At 41.9% G+C, this 20,009-nt stretch overlaps 1 protein-coding gene across 1 annotated transcript; it reads left to right on the top strand.

Moving 5' to 3' along the window:
• Positions 1-563: 563 nt before the first annotated feature.
• LOC132869073 (uncharacterized) lies at positions 564-13,523 on the top strand. The gene is made up of 12 exons (XM_060902427.1): positions 564-654; positions 4,227-4,338; positions 4,439-4,532; positions 5,084-5,138; positions 5,840-5,980; positions 7,368-7,528; positions 7,633-7,722; positions 7,889-8,034; positions 10,059-10,224; positions 13,107-13,219; positions 13,306-13,390; positions 13,467-13,523. Exons 1-12 carry the CDS (start codon positions 564-566, stop codon positions 13,521-13,523), a joined length of 1,311 nt encoding a protein of 436 aa, XP_060758410.1.
• Positions 13,524-20,009: the final 6,486 nt, after the last annotated feature.

Raw genomic sequence — 20,009 nt, 5'->3', positions numbered from 1 at the left:
ATGTTGGTGTAATCCAAAATTCTCCATCGACGTAGTGACCGTTGGGTCCGACTCACTTGAGCTTTTTGCATAATGGGAAATGTGTTGCTTAAATGTTTCCTGTCCGGTTTCCACTAAAGCTCTGTTCCTGAACTTGTAGGTACTTTTAAGTTTTATTCTCTATTTATTTTAAGAACATTTCTATTATCCAGGTAATCAAATGCCTTTATATTAAGCAGATCTTCCCTGTCCATGCGGCCTCTTACACATCTGAGAGTCTAATGCCAGGATCAGACTACATGATGGTTTATTTTTCTCTTCACAATGGTCACCATGTCAGATTAGACAATCATAGTGCCATAAATTTTTACCATGTGCCCACTTTTTTTTTTTTTTTTTTTGCTTTGTTCTGGCACTGATGATGGTTGCTGGATGGATGAGCATGACATTTGCTTACGTGCTTTAGGTGTCACTGATCATGTGACTTTGAGAAGGCGACACTGCTTTGGGGACATTTCACCCTCTCCAAAGCTTCAGTGTGTTTTCCTTACGTTACATTACTGCTTGGATAATAAGTTTTGAAAATGAGCAGGAATGCAGGGAATGCTGACTCGGTGACTTGTGATGAGCGCATCCTGAAGGACTGCTATCAGATGTACACCAATGTACACAACGGTAATAAACTGTCAGCTCATTTTATTCTACTCTAGCCTTATTCGTTTCTGATTGTGCTTTTTATTTGATGCTTAGACTGACCAAGTATGAAGTTTATTCAGTATTTCACTATGGTCACTTGAAATATGGTCTAAGTATTTCACTTGGAGTCAGTGCAGGCTTTTTGTAGCTTAGGAATCTCTTTGGCTGTTTAAAAAAAAAAAGGACCACTTCAGTACAGACTTATTTAATGAACATACCACGTGTTCTGTTATACTATTATAACTCTTGTATTGGCCTCATTATTTAAACAAGTACAAAATATTTTGGTTAGGTTATTTATTAGAAGCCAGAGAGCTTCTAATAATCACATTAGATATAACTTGTTTGGATTAGGCAGCACGCCGGCACAGCACGGGTCCAAGATCCCCGGTTCAATCTTGAGGTCTGTGCTCTCTCTGTGCAGGGTTTTGCATGTTCTTTGCATGTCTGCGTGGGTTTCCCAACCAGGGTGTATTCTCATGTGTTGAACTCTGTGTCCCCTGGATAGGCTCCAGAGTCACCGCAACCCCAACCAGGATAAAGCAGTTACTGAAAATGAATGAGGGTTTGGATTAAACGACACAATGAATGAATGAATGAATAAGGGTTTGGATTAAAGCAGTTCAATTCAAGTAACCAGTGTAGGTGAATAACTATAATAACTCTGTTATAAATGTAATATAATGGTGGGTTGTGATTTCCTCTACTGAAAAAAGAAATAAGCTCACAGACCCACTGGTTACGCTTTATGGACTCCTTGGGGGTTCTGAGACCCCACTTTGAGAATATTAGGGCTAGTAATACAGGATTACGTTGACTACAAATCCATGATACAATAACATACGCAAGATAAACTGCACCATGCTAGTTTCTGGTTTTCAAATTTTGATTTGTAAACGTGTATAGGCTATTTTCTAATCCTATAACTTTAAACATTTCCTATACAGAGGGATTAAATCAGATTCAAACTAACCAGGCTGATCTGTAACGTTGCCCAATCCAGTCAGTGACTGGTAAGGCCTTCTGTCGTTTCAGGCACATTTGACTTTGAAAGGCTATTTCCAATGCAAATTTCCCGCATGCAAATCTGTGTGATTTAGGCAGGGCTTGATTTTTTTTTTTTCAAAGATATTGCTATACACAACTCTGTGAGATTGCGGAAAGATAATACGTAATTATGTTATGTCCATAACGGATGCCAAGGAACAAGGATGGGGGGGGGGACAATAAAAGAATCCCAGTCATGAATCCCAAATCACTTCTTGAACAGAGGTGTGCATTTATATACCTCCACAATACCAATCTGGGATTCAGCTTTTTGTTTTATGGATGCGCTGCACTCTATTTCCACTGTTTCTACTTTGTGAATTTACTTCATGAGCAAGTTGTGTTTATTGTTTCTGAAAATCTTGTGTAATAACCTTCCCTCTGTATATTAAAAATGAAGTAGTGTTATTACCACTAACTCAAAAATGAATATTCGAGTAAGTTTACGTTGTGGTACTTCAATAAAAACTGAAAGTTTATTCGTGTTTATATTTTCCAGCTAATTGTGTTTCAACTAATGGTGTTGGGAGGGGAGTGGTTGAATTTTTTTAATTAATTATTGGGCCATTTTGTTTTTTGCTTCTTTTTTTTTTATTTAAGCCTTGTTAATATTACACAGAGCAGGTCACAGGTCTCAAAATCCTGATAAACGAGAAACAGATTCAAAATGACATCTGTCTTATACATATTGCAGTGAGTTGTAGTACAAAATAATACACCCAAAATATACTTTGAGCAGATTTAAATCTGATCACTCGAACCACACATTTTCACCAGATCATGGAGCTTTTCATATCTTTTTTGACATTTAGCTTCAGAATCACATAATAATGACAAAATGTCATTACCAGTCTCTAGTGAAAGCTAAGGCTGGCTCACAGCACTGCAGGTCTAAACACACCGATTAGCCATAAAATTAAAAACACAGACAGGTAAAGTGAATTACATTGATTATGCGATTATAATGGGGCGGTACGGTGGTGTAGTGGTTAGCACTGCCGCATCACAGCAAGAAGGTCCTGGGTTCGAGCCAAGCGGCCAAGGAGGGCCTTTCTGTGTGAAGTTTGCATGTTCTCCCCGTGTCCGCGTGGGTTTCCTCCGGGTGCTCCGGTTTCCCCCACAGTCCAAAGGCATGCAGGTTAGGTTAACTGGTGACTCTAAATTGACCGTAGGTGTGAATGTGAGTGTGAATGGTTGTCTGTGTCTATGTGTCAACCCTGTGATGACCTGGCGACTTGTCCAGGGTGTACCCTGCCTCTCGCCCATAGTCAGCTGGGATAGACTCCAGCTTGCCTGCGACCCTGTAGGATAGGATAAGCGGCGACAGATACAGTAATGAATGGATGGATATTATTATAATGGCACCTGTCAAGGGGTGGGATAGATTAGGCAACAAGAGAACAGTCAATTCTCGAAGTTGATGTGTTGGAAGCAGGAAAAATGGGCAAGTGTAAGGATCTGAGTGACTTTGACAAGGGCCAAATTGTGATGGCGAGATGACCAGGTCTGAGCATCTCCAAAATGGCACATCTTGTGGGGTGTTCCTGGTATGCAGTGGTTAGTACCGAACAAAAATGGTCCAAGGAAGGACAACCGGTGAACTGGCGACAGGGTCATAGGTGTCAAAGGCTCACTGATTCGCATGGGGCATGAAGGCTAACCCATATGGTCCAATCCCACAGAGGAACTGCTGTAGCACAACCTGCTGAAAAAGTTAATTTTGACACCTTTCTGTTTTCGCCAGCACGAACTTTTTCAGCAGTTTGTGCTTCGGTAGCTCTTCTGTGGGATTGGACCATATTGGCTCGCCTTCGTGTCCCATGTGAGTGAATGAGCCTTCGACACCTATGACCCTGTGGCCAATTCACCGGTAGTCCTTCCTTGGACCACTTTTGGTAGGTACTAACCATTCAATACCGGGAACACCCCACAAGATGTGGTCCTAATGTTATGGCTGATCGGTGTATAGTTGTGTCTCTGGCCACATTTGACAACCAAAACAATTCTTTACATATGAACTGTAGCCTGCATCACTGAAAATGCTCAACGGGAATATAGATAGGAATTCTGGGCCTTCTGAAAGAATATTGTTCAGTGTATACGCTTATATTCATATGAACACATCATCTCTCACATGCCTAACAACAGCTGTGGTGTTCAGTCTTTCTTTTTTCTATATTCAGAACCAAAAATCTTGATGTGACCTGCAGTCATGAAATGTTCATTCATATCACTTATAATATAATTTAAAATAACAGTATATGGTCATGTCATTATTCAATAATAATAATAATAATAATGATAAGATACTAGTTTCAAACAAACTCTGTAAAAAGTCTTTCTAAGAAATCCTATCTTGTCGAGCTAACACTGCTAGTCTGAAAGCAGATTTGTGGTCATGATATGCTGAAATCTGAAACGCAAGTTATACAGTATGTTGTCATTTAATGAATCAAAAGCTACTAAAATACAACCGGACTTAGGCAACATGATTTTCTTTGTAGGATTAATAACAATAGCTCAGTCTGTTGGTGTGACTTTGCTGCCTCCGAGGAAGAAGATCACTGTGATGCTAACGGGGAACTACTCAGCTGGGAAAAGCTCCTTCATCAACTGGTATATATATGTGCTTTAAAAATTAATTAATTAAAAATTGTTATACCCATTTTTAAGTGTTCAGAAGTGCAGAACTTCTCATCCAGCTATTTTGTTATAGGTATGTAGAGGAGTATATCCAGAAGACTGGAGCTACGTCTGAGACACAGGGCTTCACTTTGATTACTAGTGGCTGCAAGAGAGAGTCTCTTACGGTAAATATGTTCATTATGTACATTTAGATATTGCATGTGTGTAAAATTTGGCCTCATGTATTACAGATTTGTCTTTTTTTTGACCTTTCACTTCTGGGTGGCAAGGTCGTGTAGTGGTTAGCACTGTGGTCTCACAGCAAGAAGGTTCTGGGTTTGAGCCCAGTGGCTGATGAGGGCCTTTCTGTGTGGAGTTTGCTTGTTCTCCCCGTATCTGCATGGGTTTCCTCTGGGTGCTCCGGTTTCCCTCAAAGACATGCCGTTAGGTTAACATGGGGCAGTCATGGCCTGAGGTTGGGTTGGAGTGCCCTTGAGCAAGGCACCTAACCCCCAACTGCTCCCTGGGTGCTGTAGAATAGCTGCTCACTGCTCTGTGTGTGTGTGTGTGTGTGTGTGTGTGTGTGTGTGTGTGTGTGTGTGTGCGCTTAATGCTCACTTGTGTGTGCATGTGTGTGTTCACTGCTTCAGAGGAGGAATTTCACTGTGTGCTTAAATCTGCGCTTGAGTGTATGTGTGACAAATAAAGGCTTCTTCTTCTTCTTCTACTCTTTTAGGGTAATGCAACCTTCCAATTGTATCCACACTTGAAGCCACTTCAGGAGGTTAAAGGTTAGAATAATTTTGCTGTACTTGAAATGCAATGCACTTTATGAATTGTAATAAAGGTTCCCTGTATATCCAGTACATAATACATATTTGTAGGCATGTTTAAAATGGGGGCGGCACGGTGGTGGAGTGGTTAGCACTGTCGCCTCACAGCAAGAAGGTCCGGGTTCGAGCCCCGGGGCCGGCGAGGGCCTTTCTGTGTGGAGTTTGCATGTTCTCCCCGTGTCCGCGTGGGTTTCCTCCGGGTGCTCCGGTTTCCCCCACAGTCCAAAGACATGCAGGTTAGGTTAACTGGTGACTCTAAATTGACCGTAGGTGTGAATGTGAGTGTGAATGGTTGTCTGTGTGTCAGCCCTGTGATGACCTGGCGACTTGTCCAGGGTGTACCCCGCCTTTCGCCCGTAGTCAACTGGGATAGGCTCCAGCTTGCCTGCGACCCTGTAGAACAGGATAAAGCGGCTAGAAATAATGAGATGAGATCAGATGTTTAAAATGTTTATATACATTATCAAGGACATAAATACACTACAACTTTGCATGCACTTTGCTTTAAATGGTTAAACGTACTTGCATTGAAGTAGCGTGCTCCCAAATCGCCAAATGACCTTTTGATAAATAAATCATCCAATAAAAGTTTTTTTAATGTCAACCCTCATGTCATATCTCTCTCTCTCTCTCTCTCTCTCTCTCTCTGTCTCTTTAAGGTGTGTCTGAATACGTTGGCACTGAGATCTGCACTTCTCTGCAGAAGCGTTTTAGTTTGGTGACTTTTGTGGACACTCCTGGACTGGTGGATGGTGATATGAAGTACCCCTTTGATGTGGACCAAGCCATCCTTAGGCTAGGTATGTGTGTCAGTGTTGTAGTTGAGTCACTGAACCTCGAGTCCGAGTCCGGTCTCGAGCCCCAAGTATTCAAGTCCAAGTCAAGTCCAAGCCATTAAAAAAAAATTCGAGTCAGGTCGAGTCGAGTCCAAGACTCCAACTGCACCATTTGACGGTGGCTGTTTTAGCACCATTAACATTAGTTTGTCCCTGAACATGCCTTATGAACAGGAATGTGCATTCTCTTTATCAGGGAGTGTGAAGTATTCTGTCAGAGATGGTTGGGAGATGGATGTAAGTTCAGAAGGTGTGTTTATTAATACAAGTGAAGACAGGTAAACAATACAGAATGGCAGGCAAAATCGTAAAACAGAGGCAATAGGTTGAGCGAGGCACAAACAGGCTATCATAGACTCGGCAGAATCAAAGACAAGAAACAGGAAATCAGGGATCAGGAAACCAAACAAGAAAATAAGGCTCGGCAATGTGTCAGCAACACAGCTCAATACTTAGCAAAGTACGTGTGTTTTCACAGTTTTTATATAGGCGCGCTGATTGTGCCTTAATCCTGTGCAGGTGCAAGTCGTTTAGGGCGCATACAAGAGTCCGCTTGGCGCACATGCTGTCCAGAGCGCGCCTGAGAGTCTATCTGATGCAAACTTAATGTAGATGTAAATATCTTCTCATCTCATCTCATTATCTCTAGCCGCTTTATCCTGTTCTACAGGGTCGCAGGCAAGCTGGAGCCTATCCCAGCTGACTACGGGCGAAAGGCGGGGTACACCCTGGACAAGTCGCCAGGTCATCACAGGGCTGACACATAGACACAGACAACCATTCACACTCACATTCACACCTACGGTCAATTTAGAGTCACCAGTTAACCTAACCTGCATGTCTTTGGACTGTGGGGGAAACCGGAGCACCCGGAGGAAACCCACGCGGACACGGGGAGAACATGCAAACTCCACACAGAAAGGCCCTCGCCGGCCCCGGGGCTCGAACCCAGGACCTTCTTGCTGTGCGGCGACAGCGCTAACCACTACACCACCGTGCCGCCCCTGTAAATATCTTATGCCAAATTATTATGGCATGTTACAAAAAAAATGAAGAAAAAATCCGAGTCCTCAGCTCCAATTTATGAGTCTGAATGCAGTTAATGCACGAGTCCGAGTCCAAGTCTGAGTCATCAGTGCTCAAGTCCAAGTCCAGTCACAAGTCCTTAAAATTAGGGCACGAGTTGGACTCGAGTACTACAAGCCTGGTGTGTGTGTGTGTGTGTGTGTATTGCCAACAAGGCTTTAGGCTGTTGTCGAATTATCTTGTGTCTTATCCAATTTCTTTGACTTTTTATCCATATAATATGTGAGCTACGTACATGTGTTACAGTGATGTTTCTCCTCTTCAGGTGATGTGTGTGATTTGATCCTGGTCTTTTTCGATCCAATGGGACAGACTCTGGGCAAACACACTCTCAACATCTTGAAGCAACTCAGTGAAAGGCAGGGAGATCGACTCTGCTTTTACCTCAGCAAAGCTGACGAGGCTGGGGGAGAGTCAGACAGACAGGTGTGAGGTGGTGGTAGTGGTGTGATTGCTAGTCTTTATTTTTCTTCATGACATTCAATCACACTTTGTCAGGCCTAATGGCAGGTTATGATTATTCTTTTCAGAGAGTGATGATGCAGGAGTTATGTAAACATCCAGGACTCAACAAGTGTGGCTTTGACATGCATACTATCTATAGCCCTAATCCTAACAAGGTACTACCAAGGCGTTAAAATCACCTCTGTTTGGATGTCTGAAATGTATGTCTGTAAGGTCTACCAATGCAGGAAGATAAAATGGTGGGAAATGAAGACTGCTTTTTATATTTTGTTTGTTTGATGTGCATTTTTTTTTCTTGCCCAACTCTGCTTGTTTCCACAGCCCAGTCAATGTGCCAATCAGATCGAGGAGGTGTGTCACGCCATACAGAAGACCATCAACCAGACAGTGCAGAACACACTCAACACACTGGAGAAGGACTGCGAGCTCATCTGCGAGGCTGTTACTGATACGCTCAACAATGACCAGTAGCACAGCTTTACCCATTTACATATTCTGTATCATACTTAAAGCTCATGTTCACTACATTGTCAACGGGTATGCTATTAATCTGTTTGTTAGCGATATAAGCAGAATTGATGTAAATAGAAAAATAATCACCCCCCTGATGATGTAGATGCACAGATCCTCATTGTTCTTCTGGCTTTGGAACAGTGGCGGCTGGTAGTCTTTCAAACAGGGGAGGCTGGTCGGTTACGATATTTCCAGATTTTTAAAGAAAAAAGAAAACACATCAATTTTGCCCATACTCTTGCCTCTGATCTGGCTGATTGTTGGCAGGGTCACAAACTGTGAAATAACAGGTTCTTTTGGCCCATTAGCCTACTGTCCAATATACATGATGGGGGTGGGGGGGTATATTTTAACATTTTATATTTTAAAATTGTGGCATGTTGTTTAAAAATTGATCATTATTGAAAGCAGCTCTTTGTCAGGAACCTCAGCAGTAGAGCTGGGTGCCACACATTTCATTCAATGACACTTTCCCTATATTTTACTTATTTTGACTGAGAAATATTTTATTGACAATTTTGATAACCCTTCACTTTTAATCCAGGTCTGTAGTGTGAAATGTTCTTGGCTGTGTTTTTGTTTAAAAATGTTTTCCAAATTGTAGCTGTGTTTAATTCATATCCAGAGAAATATATATTCCAATATAATATACTCAGCATAAACATTTTAAATAGATTCTATATTTTTGGTCCATCCATGACATATTACTAAAGTAGCCTATTTACTGTTGTTGATGTGGGTCACTTGCTGTTAGCCAATTCACTTTCTCGTACCAGGAGAGCTGAAAGGAACGAGTATTATTCCCTACCTTTTTCACCAAGTCAATTTGAGGCGTTGGTCTACCCTGCTCTTTAATTTTAATTTTTTCCTCGAAAGGAAGACTGGCAAATGGCTTTGCAAAAATTAAATCAACAATGCTTGGCATCCGTGCGCAGCTTTCTTGCTAGCTGACTAGCCCTCTCAAGTTCAAGTTCGGTCACTCAAATAAATGAAATTTCTGGAACTATATATCAAACTTGACAACACTATATTTACACTTTATTTACAATGAAAATATATACAAACTAAAAAAGCTGGTAGAAACTGTATGTAATGAATGAAATCGAAATGTAAGCTGATCTCTTACAATACACCACAGCGCTTGCGAATCCGCATGGGACTGAACTGAGATTCACCGCTGCCTGTCTATATTTGAAACGAGCTGTCAATCAAAGAAAATATCCGGCCGCTTTCACCAATCACCAGTCTCCTTGTGGAAACTGCCATGTCCCTCCCACTGTGAGGCTCGGAGTCCGTGGGCGGGCATTTTTGCAGTATTTGTCCAATAACCGTCTTGCATTTTGAGATTGAAAAGCGCATAGCTCCCAAATGCCATTGAAGTCCATTGAGGCTGGGAGTCCGTGGGACTCCGTGGGCGGGCGTTTTCGCAGTATTTGTCCAATAATCGTCTTGCATTTTGAGATTGACAAGCGCATAGCTCCCAAATACCATTGAAATCCACTGAGGCTGGGCTGCATCGTGCTGTCACGAGGGGGAAAAACTCACGCACACATTAGGCAAACTGGGGAAAGTTATAATGGAATGATTTCGCACTGTAGTTGGGTTGAGCACATATATTTCTATGATTCTGGATCTGAAATAGCAATGTTATAAGGTCGGCTATAACATAAGCCTAGCGCAATTCATCCTACATGATGTTCATCATTTTTAGAGGAGGCTGAGCCTCCCTCGTTGTCTTAGAGCAATTGCCCGTGCTTTGGAATTACCTAAATATAGAATGAAGCTGATTTTCGAGAACAATTTTATAAATAGAAACACACAAAGTTTCCAGTTGGTGTAGTTTGACCTTTAGTGTAAATCTAAAGTGGGACATTTTAACCCAAAGGTTATGAATTAGAGTTAATCACTGGAGCAATACAGACAGCAATAATAACAGCTAAACCTGATTAAAACACAAGCTCTTTTATTGCCCATGTAGGCAGTCATGCAAGGAGAACCGGAACATTGGCAGTTTGAGCTGTGTCCTGAGCCTGCTGGCCTTCGGTGTGATGTTGCTCTTTACTTTGCTGCTGGGCATCCTCTACTCTGAGGTGATGGAGTTGGCACTGGGTGCTTCTGCAACTGAGACACTACTGCTCTATCTGGTGAGTATCATTGTCTCCGCAATATGTATTTAGAAGATAAGAGAAGAAGAAGCCTTAATTTGTCACATATACATTAGAGCAGAGTGAAGTTCTTTCTTTGCATCGAACCAATCTAAAGCAGTGAACACACAAGTGAGCAGTGGGTAGTGGCACTACAGCATCCGGGGAGCAGTTGAGGGTTAGGTTCCTTGCTCAAGGGCACTTCAGCTACGTAGAGGCTGTGGATACATCCGTCATGCAGATGTAGAGGATAGATTTTCCTACTGGTCCAGGGACTTGAACTGACAACCTTTTGGTCCTAAAGCTGCCTCTCTATCTTTTAGGATATGGCTGCCCTAAACATGAATGTGTTATTTGGAATTAACTGATCATCTTTTGGCTGCTTCAGTTTGTTCGGGGTCGCCACAGTGGATCTGTTCCACATATTTGATTTGGCATAGGTTTTACACCAGATGCCCTTCCTCACGCAACCCTCCCCAATCTATCCGGGCTTGGGACCAGCACTAAGTATGCACTGTCTTGTACAACCCCAGTGGCTGGGTATTTTACCTAATCTGCATGTCTTTGGACTGTCGGGGAAACTGGCGCACCCAGAGGAAACCCACACAGACACAGTGAGGACATGCAAACTCCACACAGAAAGGCCCCCATCGGTTGTGGGGTTTGAACCCAGAACCTTCTTGCTGTGAGGTGATAGTGCTAAGCACTACACCACCATGCTGCCCAATTTGAAATTGCCCTACTTGAGAGCACAGTACCTGTTAATTTGGAATTAACAGGTACTGTGCTCTGAATGGGGGTGGCACGGTGGTGTAGTGGTTAGCACTGTTGCCTCACAGCAAGAAGGTTCTGGGTTCAAACCCCAAGACTGATGGGAGCCTTTCTGTATGGAGTTTGCACGTTCTCCCCGTGTCTGTGTGGGTTTCCTCCAGGTGCTCCGGTTTCCCCCACAGTCCAAAGACATGCAGGTTAGGCTAATTGGTAGCTCTAAACTGACCATATGTGAGTGTGAATGGTTGTTTGTCTCTGTGTGTCAGCCCTGCGATGACCTGGCGACTTGTCCAGGGTGTACCCCGCCTCTCGCCCATAGTCAGCTGGGATAGGCTCCAGCTTGCCCGTGACCTTGCGCAGGATAAGTGGTGATGATGAATGGATGCAAATAGAAGAAGCACCTTTTTTTTTTAAAGAAAGCTTGCCATGAAGGTGGGGTTGCAGGGTGGTGCACTGGTTAGCACCGGTTGTCAGTTCGAACCTTATGACTGAGCTGAGCCTTTCTGTGTGGTGTTTGTATGTTCTCTCTGTGCCTGTGTGGCCTTCCTCTGGGTACTCTGATTTCCTCCCACAGTCCAAAGGTCAACTGTCTACTCTAAAGTCACCCATAGATGTGAGTGTGAGTGTGAATCTCTCTCTCTCTCTCTCTCTCTCTCTCTCTCTCTCTCTCTCTCTGTGTTAGCCATGTGATAGACTAGCAACCTGTCCAGGGTGTACCCAGCCTCTTGCCCACTGTCAGCTGGGATAGGCTCCAGTTTCCCCCACAACAGAAAAATGAATGAACACTATGAGCGTTCACAGGCCTTGTGACTAGAGGTTGCATTGGGAGTGGGATCCTGCGGAATGTGACCAAAACAACCCATGCAAATAGGGATTTTTTTTCCCCTTTCATGTGGGTGTGAACATGTGGTCAGATTACAGGACAAAGAAAGACCACATTCATTCACATCAACATGCTGCATGCACAGTCCAATTACAACAGTTGTTCATTTATTCTTATTGACTACCTGGTTGAATTAGAATCAGAATTTATTGTCATTGTACCAAGTACAACAAAATTAAAAGCTAACCTTAAAGTGCAAGACCACATAAAAATAGAACAAGACCACATAGGAATAGGACAAAAGAAAGGTGGATAAAAAAAAGGCTGTTGGTTTTGTTTTGGGAAAGAATTGAAATAATTTGTTAGAACATATTGTGGGCTTGTAGAAAAAATATTCAAGTGATGTCAAGTCAAGTCAAGTCAAGTTTATTTGTATAGCGCTTTTAACAATAAACATTGTTGCAAAGCAGCTTTACAGAATTTGAACGACTTAAAACATGAGCTAATTTTATCCCTAATCTATCCCCAATGAGCAAGCCTGTGGTGACGGTGGCGAGGAAAAACTCCCTCAGACGACATGAGGAAGAAACCTCGAGAGGAACCAGACTCAAAAGGGAACCCATCCTCATTTGGGCAACAACAGACAGCATGACTATAACATTAACAGTTTTAACATGAAGACAGTTTCGTTGATGTTATAACTCTTCATTGATGGAAACTTGAGTGCAAAACTGTTCATGACAACTGCAGTCCTAAAGTTAGCAAGTCAACTGTAGTCCTCAGCCATAAAAGCATTACTGTAAGAGTCTAGAGCGTCCTCCAGGTGTAACTTTCAACTGTCCTCATGGGGCCATCCTCCACAGGAGCGATGCAATAAGACTCCAACCAGACACAGGGCACCAGGATGGATCAAGCAGGTCTGAGGAGCAGGATCTTGGATCTTCATCTTGGATCAAGATGCTGATTACCCTCAGCATCTTGATCCCAGGACCGACATGTAACTCAGGGGAACAGATTGGGGGGGGGACACAGGTTGTCAAGCAAGAATTCACAGAGCATGCTGATCCCCCACAGATACTATCATTGCATTCTACTCTTAGTATACATGCATACAGTTTGTCCATTTTATTTTAGGACCAATGAGATTATCCAGTTGAATATTACAGCGTGTCTAGCTTTTGGTATATGTATGAATTTGAATGGAGAGTGTGAATCATGTACATGCTCTGCTGATTTTACCAACATCTGTCTTTATTACTAATTATGCATCTTTGCTCTCTTTTTCTAGGCTCCAGTCATAAGGGTGCTTGATTCTGTGCCAATGCAAATTCAGCTCATTATTTGCGGCTTTTTGATGCAACTTTCCGTAATTCTCCTCATCCTGGCTTTCCTCCTCTTTCAGTTAGTAAACCTGTGTGTGTATGTGTGTTTGTTGGTGCATGCACACATTAGGTATTTTCATGCTCATCTCCTTTCTGTTTCTGCAGCACTAAGCCAACTCTGTCTGAAAAACAAAAGATACAGTTGCAGGAAAAATTGGAGTATGTGCAGGAAGTGGTGAAACCTACAAAGGTAGTGTGTGTGTGTTAATAGTGCTTAAGCAAAGTAAATACACGGTATATTTTATAAAATCTGTGTGAATCCCCAGAAGAAGCTGTATGAGGAGTACCTCCGACAGAGTGTTGGTGACCAGGATACAGACTAAAGTATTGGGCTGAAGATCTATCGGAGCAGTGAATGGAAAGAACAATGAACAAATAATAGGAAGGACGTCGATAACACACATCAAAACTCCCCTGCATTATAGAAGAGGAGAAATAAATTGATCAACTGTTTTGCTCTCCTTATAATGCCAACGCATTGTATTGCTGATGGTTACTATTTGTCTTCACACAACCAAAGCTTGCACTGTTCAATATCTTGGATGTACACCTCTATATACACACTTTCTACCAAATATACAGTACTTCATGACAACCTTACAGCATTACACCATGTGTTTTAAACAAAGGCTTTGCACTGCCTTGAAAATAATTATCATTCATTCTGTAACTGCTTAAAATGTCAACCTCACAACTCAATAAAAAAGACCATTGTTTGGTTATTCACAAAATTTTACAACACGTAATTAAACCAGATTTGTATACCTTGACCATTTTACTCTTTCCTTATTAAAATAATAAAGCAACAATGTGATTTTACCTTTTATGAATCTGGTTAACAATCTGATAGTTTGGATCAAATTCCTCGGTATCACCCTGCACTTGGGTACAATAGAGGAGGAAGAATAAGGGGATGGTTCCAAAAATCATCTGGGTTTAGATAACCGTAGTTCTCTAGATAGAAAGCACTGATACAAAGTGAACAGGTTTTGAATTAATGCGACATCACAGACAAAAAATTTTAGAATTAGAAAGTTGTTCAGTTTAGACAGGTAATAAGAAAGCTGGAAAATAACTCAAGAGCTGGCAAAGCTGGTCTACCAACTCAAACAGCATAATCTGTGTTTTAGAAGCTTGATAGATACTGTAGTATGAATATATTGTTTGAAATAATCACTTTTACACCATTCACGGTGTACTATATATTGAGGATATTATACGGTCGCACAAAGATCTCATCTCATCTCATTATCTCTAGCCGCTTTATCCTGTTCTACAGGGTCGCAGGCAAGCTGGAGCCTATCCCAGCTGACTACGGGTGAAAGGCGGGGTACAGCCTGGACAAGTCGCCAGGTCATCACAGGGCTGACACATAGACACAGACAACCATTCACACTCACACCTACGGTCAATTTAGAGTCACCAGTTAACCTAACCTGCATGTCTTTGGACTGTGGGGGAAACCGGAGCACCCGGAGGAAACCCACATGGACACGGGGAGAACATGCAAACTCCGCACAGAAAGGCCCTCGCCGGCCACGGGGCTCGAACCCGGACCTTCTTGCTGTGAGGCGACAGTGCTAACCACTACACCACCGTGCCGCCTGGTGCAGAGCTCACTCATGAAATATTTTTCAACATGAGAAGATAAACTTCATATATTTGAGTGACTGTGTAATATTCTTTATATTATATAGACACATCCACACAAAAAAAAACATGCAAGTTAATCAAAAGAATTTTCATTTTGAACCGGTTCTTCATTTTGAAGCGGTTCACCATTTTGACAATGAGCATCTAGTCAGTGGGAAAACACTGGGAATGACATCATCGGAGTGAAATATCGGGAATTATTATACATACAGGACACTCTTCTGATGGAATAAAAACGTATTCTATTTCCTTCTAGCAGGTTTCATTCATTTGATTTGATAGCATGCAATATTGTTAGCATATCGCTCATCCTTTGTGTATTACGTCACTCTACCCAATGGAGAATGAGTGTTGAATATGGTTTACAATATTGCATGGTTGTCAAGACAACATGACATCACACATTGGAGACGTAAAACTTCCACGCTAGCGAGCGACTGCGACAATTTGTAAACAAACATGGCCACCAGGTTTGCTTCATTAAATATGGAAGATTGAGAGAATTTTGAACGATGTGTTGAACACATGAAAGGAATGTATAATAATAATAATAATAATATTGGTTGCCTTTATTCGTGGTATATCAGATATATTCCATTCAGCTAGCATGATACTGAACTTGTCTTCAACTCATCAATATTCAGTATCATACTAGCTGAATGGGGGCGGCACGGTGGTGTAGTGGTTAGCGCTGTCGCCTCACAGCAAGAAGGTCCTGGGTTCGAGCCCCGGGGCCGGCGAGGGCCTTTCTGTGTGGAGTTTGCATGTTCTCCCCATGTCCGTGTGGGTTTCCTCCGGGTGCTCCGGTTTCCCCCACAGTCCAAAGACATGCAAGTTAGGTTAACTGGTGACTCTAAATTGACCGTAGGTGTGAATGTGAGTGTGAATGGTTGTCTGTGTCTATGTGTCAGCCCTGTGATGACCTGGCGACTTGTCCAGGGTGTACCCCGCCTTTCGCCCGTAGTCAGCTGGGATAGGCTCCAGCTTGCCTGCGACCCTGTAGAAGGATAAAGCGGCTAGAGATAATGAGATGAGATGAGACTAGCTGAATGGAATACAGTGGTGCTTGAAAGTTTGTGAACTCTTTAGAATTTTCTACATTTCTGCATAAATATGATCTAAAACATCATCAGATTTTCACACAAGTCCTAAAAGTAGATGAAGAGAACCCAGTTAAACAAATGAGACAAAAATATTATATTTGGTCATTTATTTATTGAGAAAAATGATCTGATATTACATATCTGTGAGTGGCAAAAGTATGTGAACCTCTAGGATTAGCAGTTAATTTGAAGGTGAAATTAGAGTCAGGTGTTTTCAATCAATGGGATGACAATCAGGTGTGAGTGGGCACCCTGTTTTATTTAAAGAACAGGGATCTATCAAAGTCTGATCTTCACAACACGTTTGTGGAAGTGTATCATGGCACGAACAAAGGAGATTTCTGAGGACCTCAGAAAAAGCATTGTTGATTCTCATCAGGCTGGAAAAGGTTACAAAACCATCTCTAAAGAGTTTGGACTCCACCAATCCACAGTCAGACAGATTGTGTACAAATGGAGGAAATTCAAGACCATTGTTACCCTCCCCAGGAGTGGTCAACCAACAAAGATAACTCCAAGAGCAAGGTGTGTAATAGTCGGTGAGGTCACAAAGGACCCCAGGGTAACTTCTAAGCAACTGAAGGCTTCTCTCACATTGGCTAATGTTAATGTTCAAGAGTCCACCATCAGGAGAACACTGAACAACAATGGTGTGCATGGCAGGGTTGCAAGGAGAAAGCCACTGCTCTCCAAAAAGAACACTGCTGCTCATCTGCAGTTTGCTAAAGATCACGTGGACAAGCCAGGCTATTGGAAAAAATGTTTTGTGTATGGATGAGACCAAAATAGAACTTTTTGGTTTAAATGAGAAGCATTATGTTTGGAGAAAGAAAAACACTGCATTCCAGCATAAGAACCTTATCTCATCTGTGAAACATGGTGGTGGTAGTATCATGGTTTGGGCCTGTTTTGCTGCATCTGGGCCAGGACGGCTTGCCATCATTGATGGAACAATGAATTCTGAATTATACCATCGAATTCTTAAGGAAAATTTCAGGACATCTGCCCATGAACTGAATCTCAAGAGAAGGTGGGTCATGCAGCAAGACAACGACCCTAAGCACACAAGTCGTTCTACCAGAGAATGGTTAAAGAAGAATAAAGTTAATGTTTTGGAATGTCCAAGTCAATGTCCTGACCTTAATCCAATCAAAATGTTGCGGAAGGACCTGAAGCGAGAAGTTCATGTGAAGAAACCCACCAACATCCCAGAGTTGAAGCTGTTCTGTAGAGAGAAATGGGCTAAAATTCCTCCAAGCCGGTGTGCAGGACTGATCAACAGTTACCGGAAACGTTTAGTTGCAGTTATTGCTGCACAAGGGGGTCACACCAGATACTGAAAGCAAAGGTTCACATACTTTTGCCACTCACAGATATGTAATATTGGATCATTTTCCTCAATAAATAAATGACCAAGTGTAATATTTTTGTCTCATTTGTTTAACTGGGTTCTCTTTATCTACTTTTAGGACTTGTGTGAAAATCTGATGAAGTTTTAGGCCATATTTATGCAGAAATATAGAAAATTCTCAAGGGTTCACAAACTTTCAAGCACCACTGTATATCTGATATACCACTCAACACCAGCCAATATTCGTTAAATATCACAGTTGTAGTGCTCCATGTCCAGGATGTAGTTAGCATGAAAAATAGGAGTGACGTATTTCCCAGTAAAACACGTCTATGTAATACATTAAAAAAATGGAGCAATTTTGGTTTTATACAAATTTATCATTGTAACCAGCAAATGAACTGATTAAATTTTGGAATCATTCCAAACAGAGTCAAAAATCACAGCAAGTTCAAATGTCTGAAATAGTTTTTCTTCAATAGCTTCCATCCTGTTTATCACACAGACATGTTACTTATATGTTTTTTAGGAAGCCAAGGCCAACGTTCCGTCCGTCTAAGTTTTTTGCTATCGATCCATCCTTCTATACATGTGTATGTCCAAGCTATCTCAAGAGTAGCTGAATGTTTGTTGGATTTATATTACAGGAAATCACTGTAACAAGCAGATGAACTGATTAGAGTTTGGAATCGATCCAAACAGGCCAGGGGAAGCCATGGATTAATGGTTAGAGAAGCAGCTTTAGGAATAAAAAAGGTTGCTGATTCCAGTCCCTGGACAAACAGGAATGGCTGAAGTGCTCTTCAGCAAGGCACCTAACCCCAGGCTGCTCTGGGTACGTTGTATGTTGCTCAACATCATGACTTTATCTATGATATGTATAATGAGTCAAAGACTCGTAACAAATACATTCAAACTAATAAAAAGATCCAAAAACAAAACAAAAAAAAGCATTAAACTATTCACTTTGGGTAAGAGTGTCTGCTAAATGCCTGTAATGTAATATTAATGCAATGTATAGGGTCAAGGTCACAGCAAGGTCAAATGACTGAAATAGTTTTTCTTCAACAGCTTCCTTCCTGGTTGAAATACATTTTAAGTGTATTTCAGTCAGAAATTTGCAACAAGAAGAACTAGACTTCTTGGCAGTGCCATTGGTGTACAGTGGTGCTTGAAAGTTTGTGAACCCTTTAGAATTTTCTATATTTCTGCATAAATATGACCAAAAACATCATCAGATTTTCACACAAGTCCTAAAAGTAGATAAAGAGAACCCATTTAAACAAATGAGACAAAAATATTATACTTGGTCATTTATTTATTGAGGAAAATGATCCAATGTTTTCCTCAATATCTGTGACTGACAAAAGTATATGAACCTTTGCTTTCAGTATCTGGTGTGACCCCCTTGCGCAGTAATAGCTGCAGCTAAACGTTTCTGGTAACTGTTGATCAGTCCTGCACACCAGCTTGGAGGAATTTTAGCCCATTCCTCCATACAGAACAGCTTCAACTCTGGGATGTTGGTGGGTTTCCTCACATGAACTGCTCGCTTCAGGTCCTTCTACAACATTTCAATTGGATTAAGGTCAGGACTTTGACTTGGCCATTCCAAAACATTCATTTTATTCTTATTTAACCATTCTTTGGTAGAACGACTTGTGTGCTTAAGGTCGTTGTCTTGCTGCATGACCCACCTTCTCTTGAGATTCAGTTCATGGACAGATGTCCTGACATTTTCCTTTAGAATTCGCTGGTATAATTCAGAATTCATTGTTCCATCAATGATGGCAAGCCGTCCTGGCCCAGATGCAGCAAAACAGGCCCAAACCATGATACTACCACCACCATGTTTCACAGATGGGATGAGGTTCTTATGCTAGAATACAGTGTTTTCCTTTCTCCAAACATAACGCTTCTCATTTAAACCAAAAAGTTCTATTTGGGTCTCCTTTGTCCACAAAACATTTTTCCAATAGCCTTCTGGCTTGTCCATGTGATCTTTAGCAAACTGCAGACAAGCAGGAATGTTCTTTTTGTAGAGCAGTGGCTTCCTCCTTGCAACCCTGCCATGCACACCATTGTTGTTCAGTATTCTCCTGATGGTGGACTCATGAACATTAGCGAATGTGAAAGAGGCCTTCAGTTGCTTAGAAGTTACCCTGGGGTCCTCTGTGACCTCGCCGACTATTACATGCCTTACTCTTGGAGTGATCCTTGTTGGTAGACCACTCCTGGGGAGGGTAACAATGGCCTTGAATTTCCTCCATTTGTACACAATCTGTCTGACTGTGGATTGGTGGAGTCCAAACTCTTTAGAGATGCTTTTGTAACCTTTTCCAGCCTGATGAGCATCAACAACGCTTTTTCTGAGGTCCTCAGAAATCTCCTTTGTTCATGCCATGATACACTTCCACAAACGTGTTGTGAAGATCAGACTTTGATAGATCCCTGTTCTTCAAATAAAACAGGGCGCCCACTCACACCTGATCGTCATCCCATTGATTGAAAACATATAAGGTTCATATACTTTTGCCACTCACAGATATGTAATATTGGATCATCTCATCTCATTATCTCTAGCCGCTTTATCCTTCTACAGGGTCGCAGGCAAGCTGGAGCCTATCCCAGCTGACTACGGGCGAAAGGCGGGGTACACCCTGGACAAGTCGCCAGGTCATCACAGGGCTGACACATAGACA

This window comes from Neoarius graeffei, chromosome 20, assembly GCF_027579695.1.
Source record: "Neoarius graeffei isolate fNeoGra1 chromosome 20, fNeoGra1.pri, whole genome shotgun sequence".
Classification (NCBI taxonomy): Eukaryota; Metazoa; Chordata; class Actinopteri; order Siluriformes; family Ariidae; genus Neoarius; species Neoarius graeffei.
The sequence above is the reverse complement of the archived record's forward strand: the minus strand, read 5'-3'. Positions and strand labels throughout refer to the sequence as shown.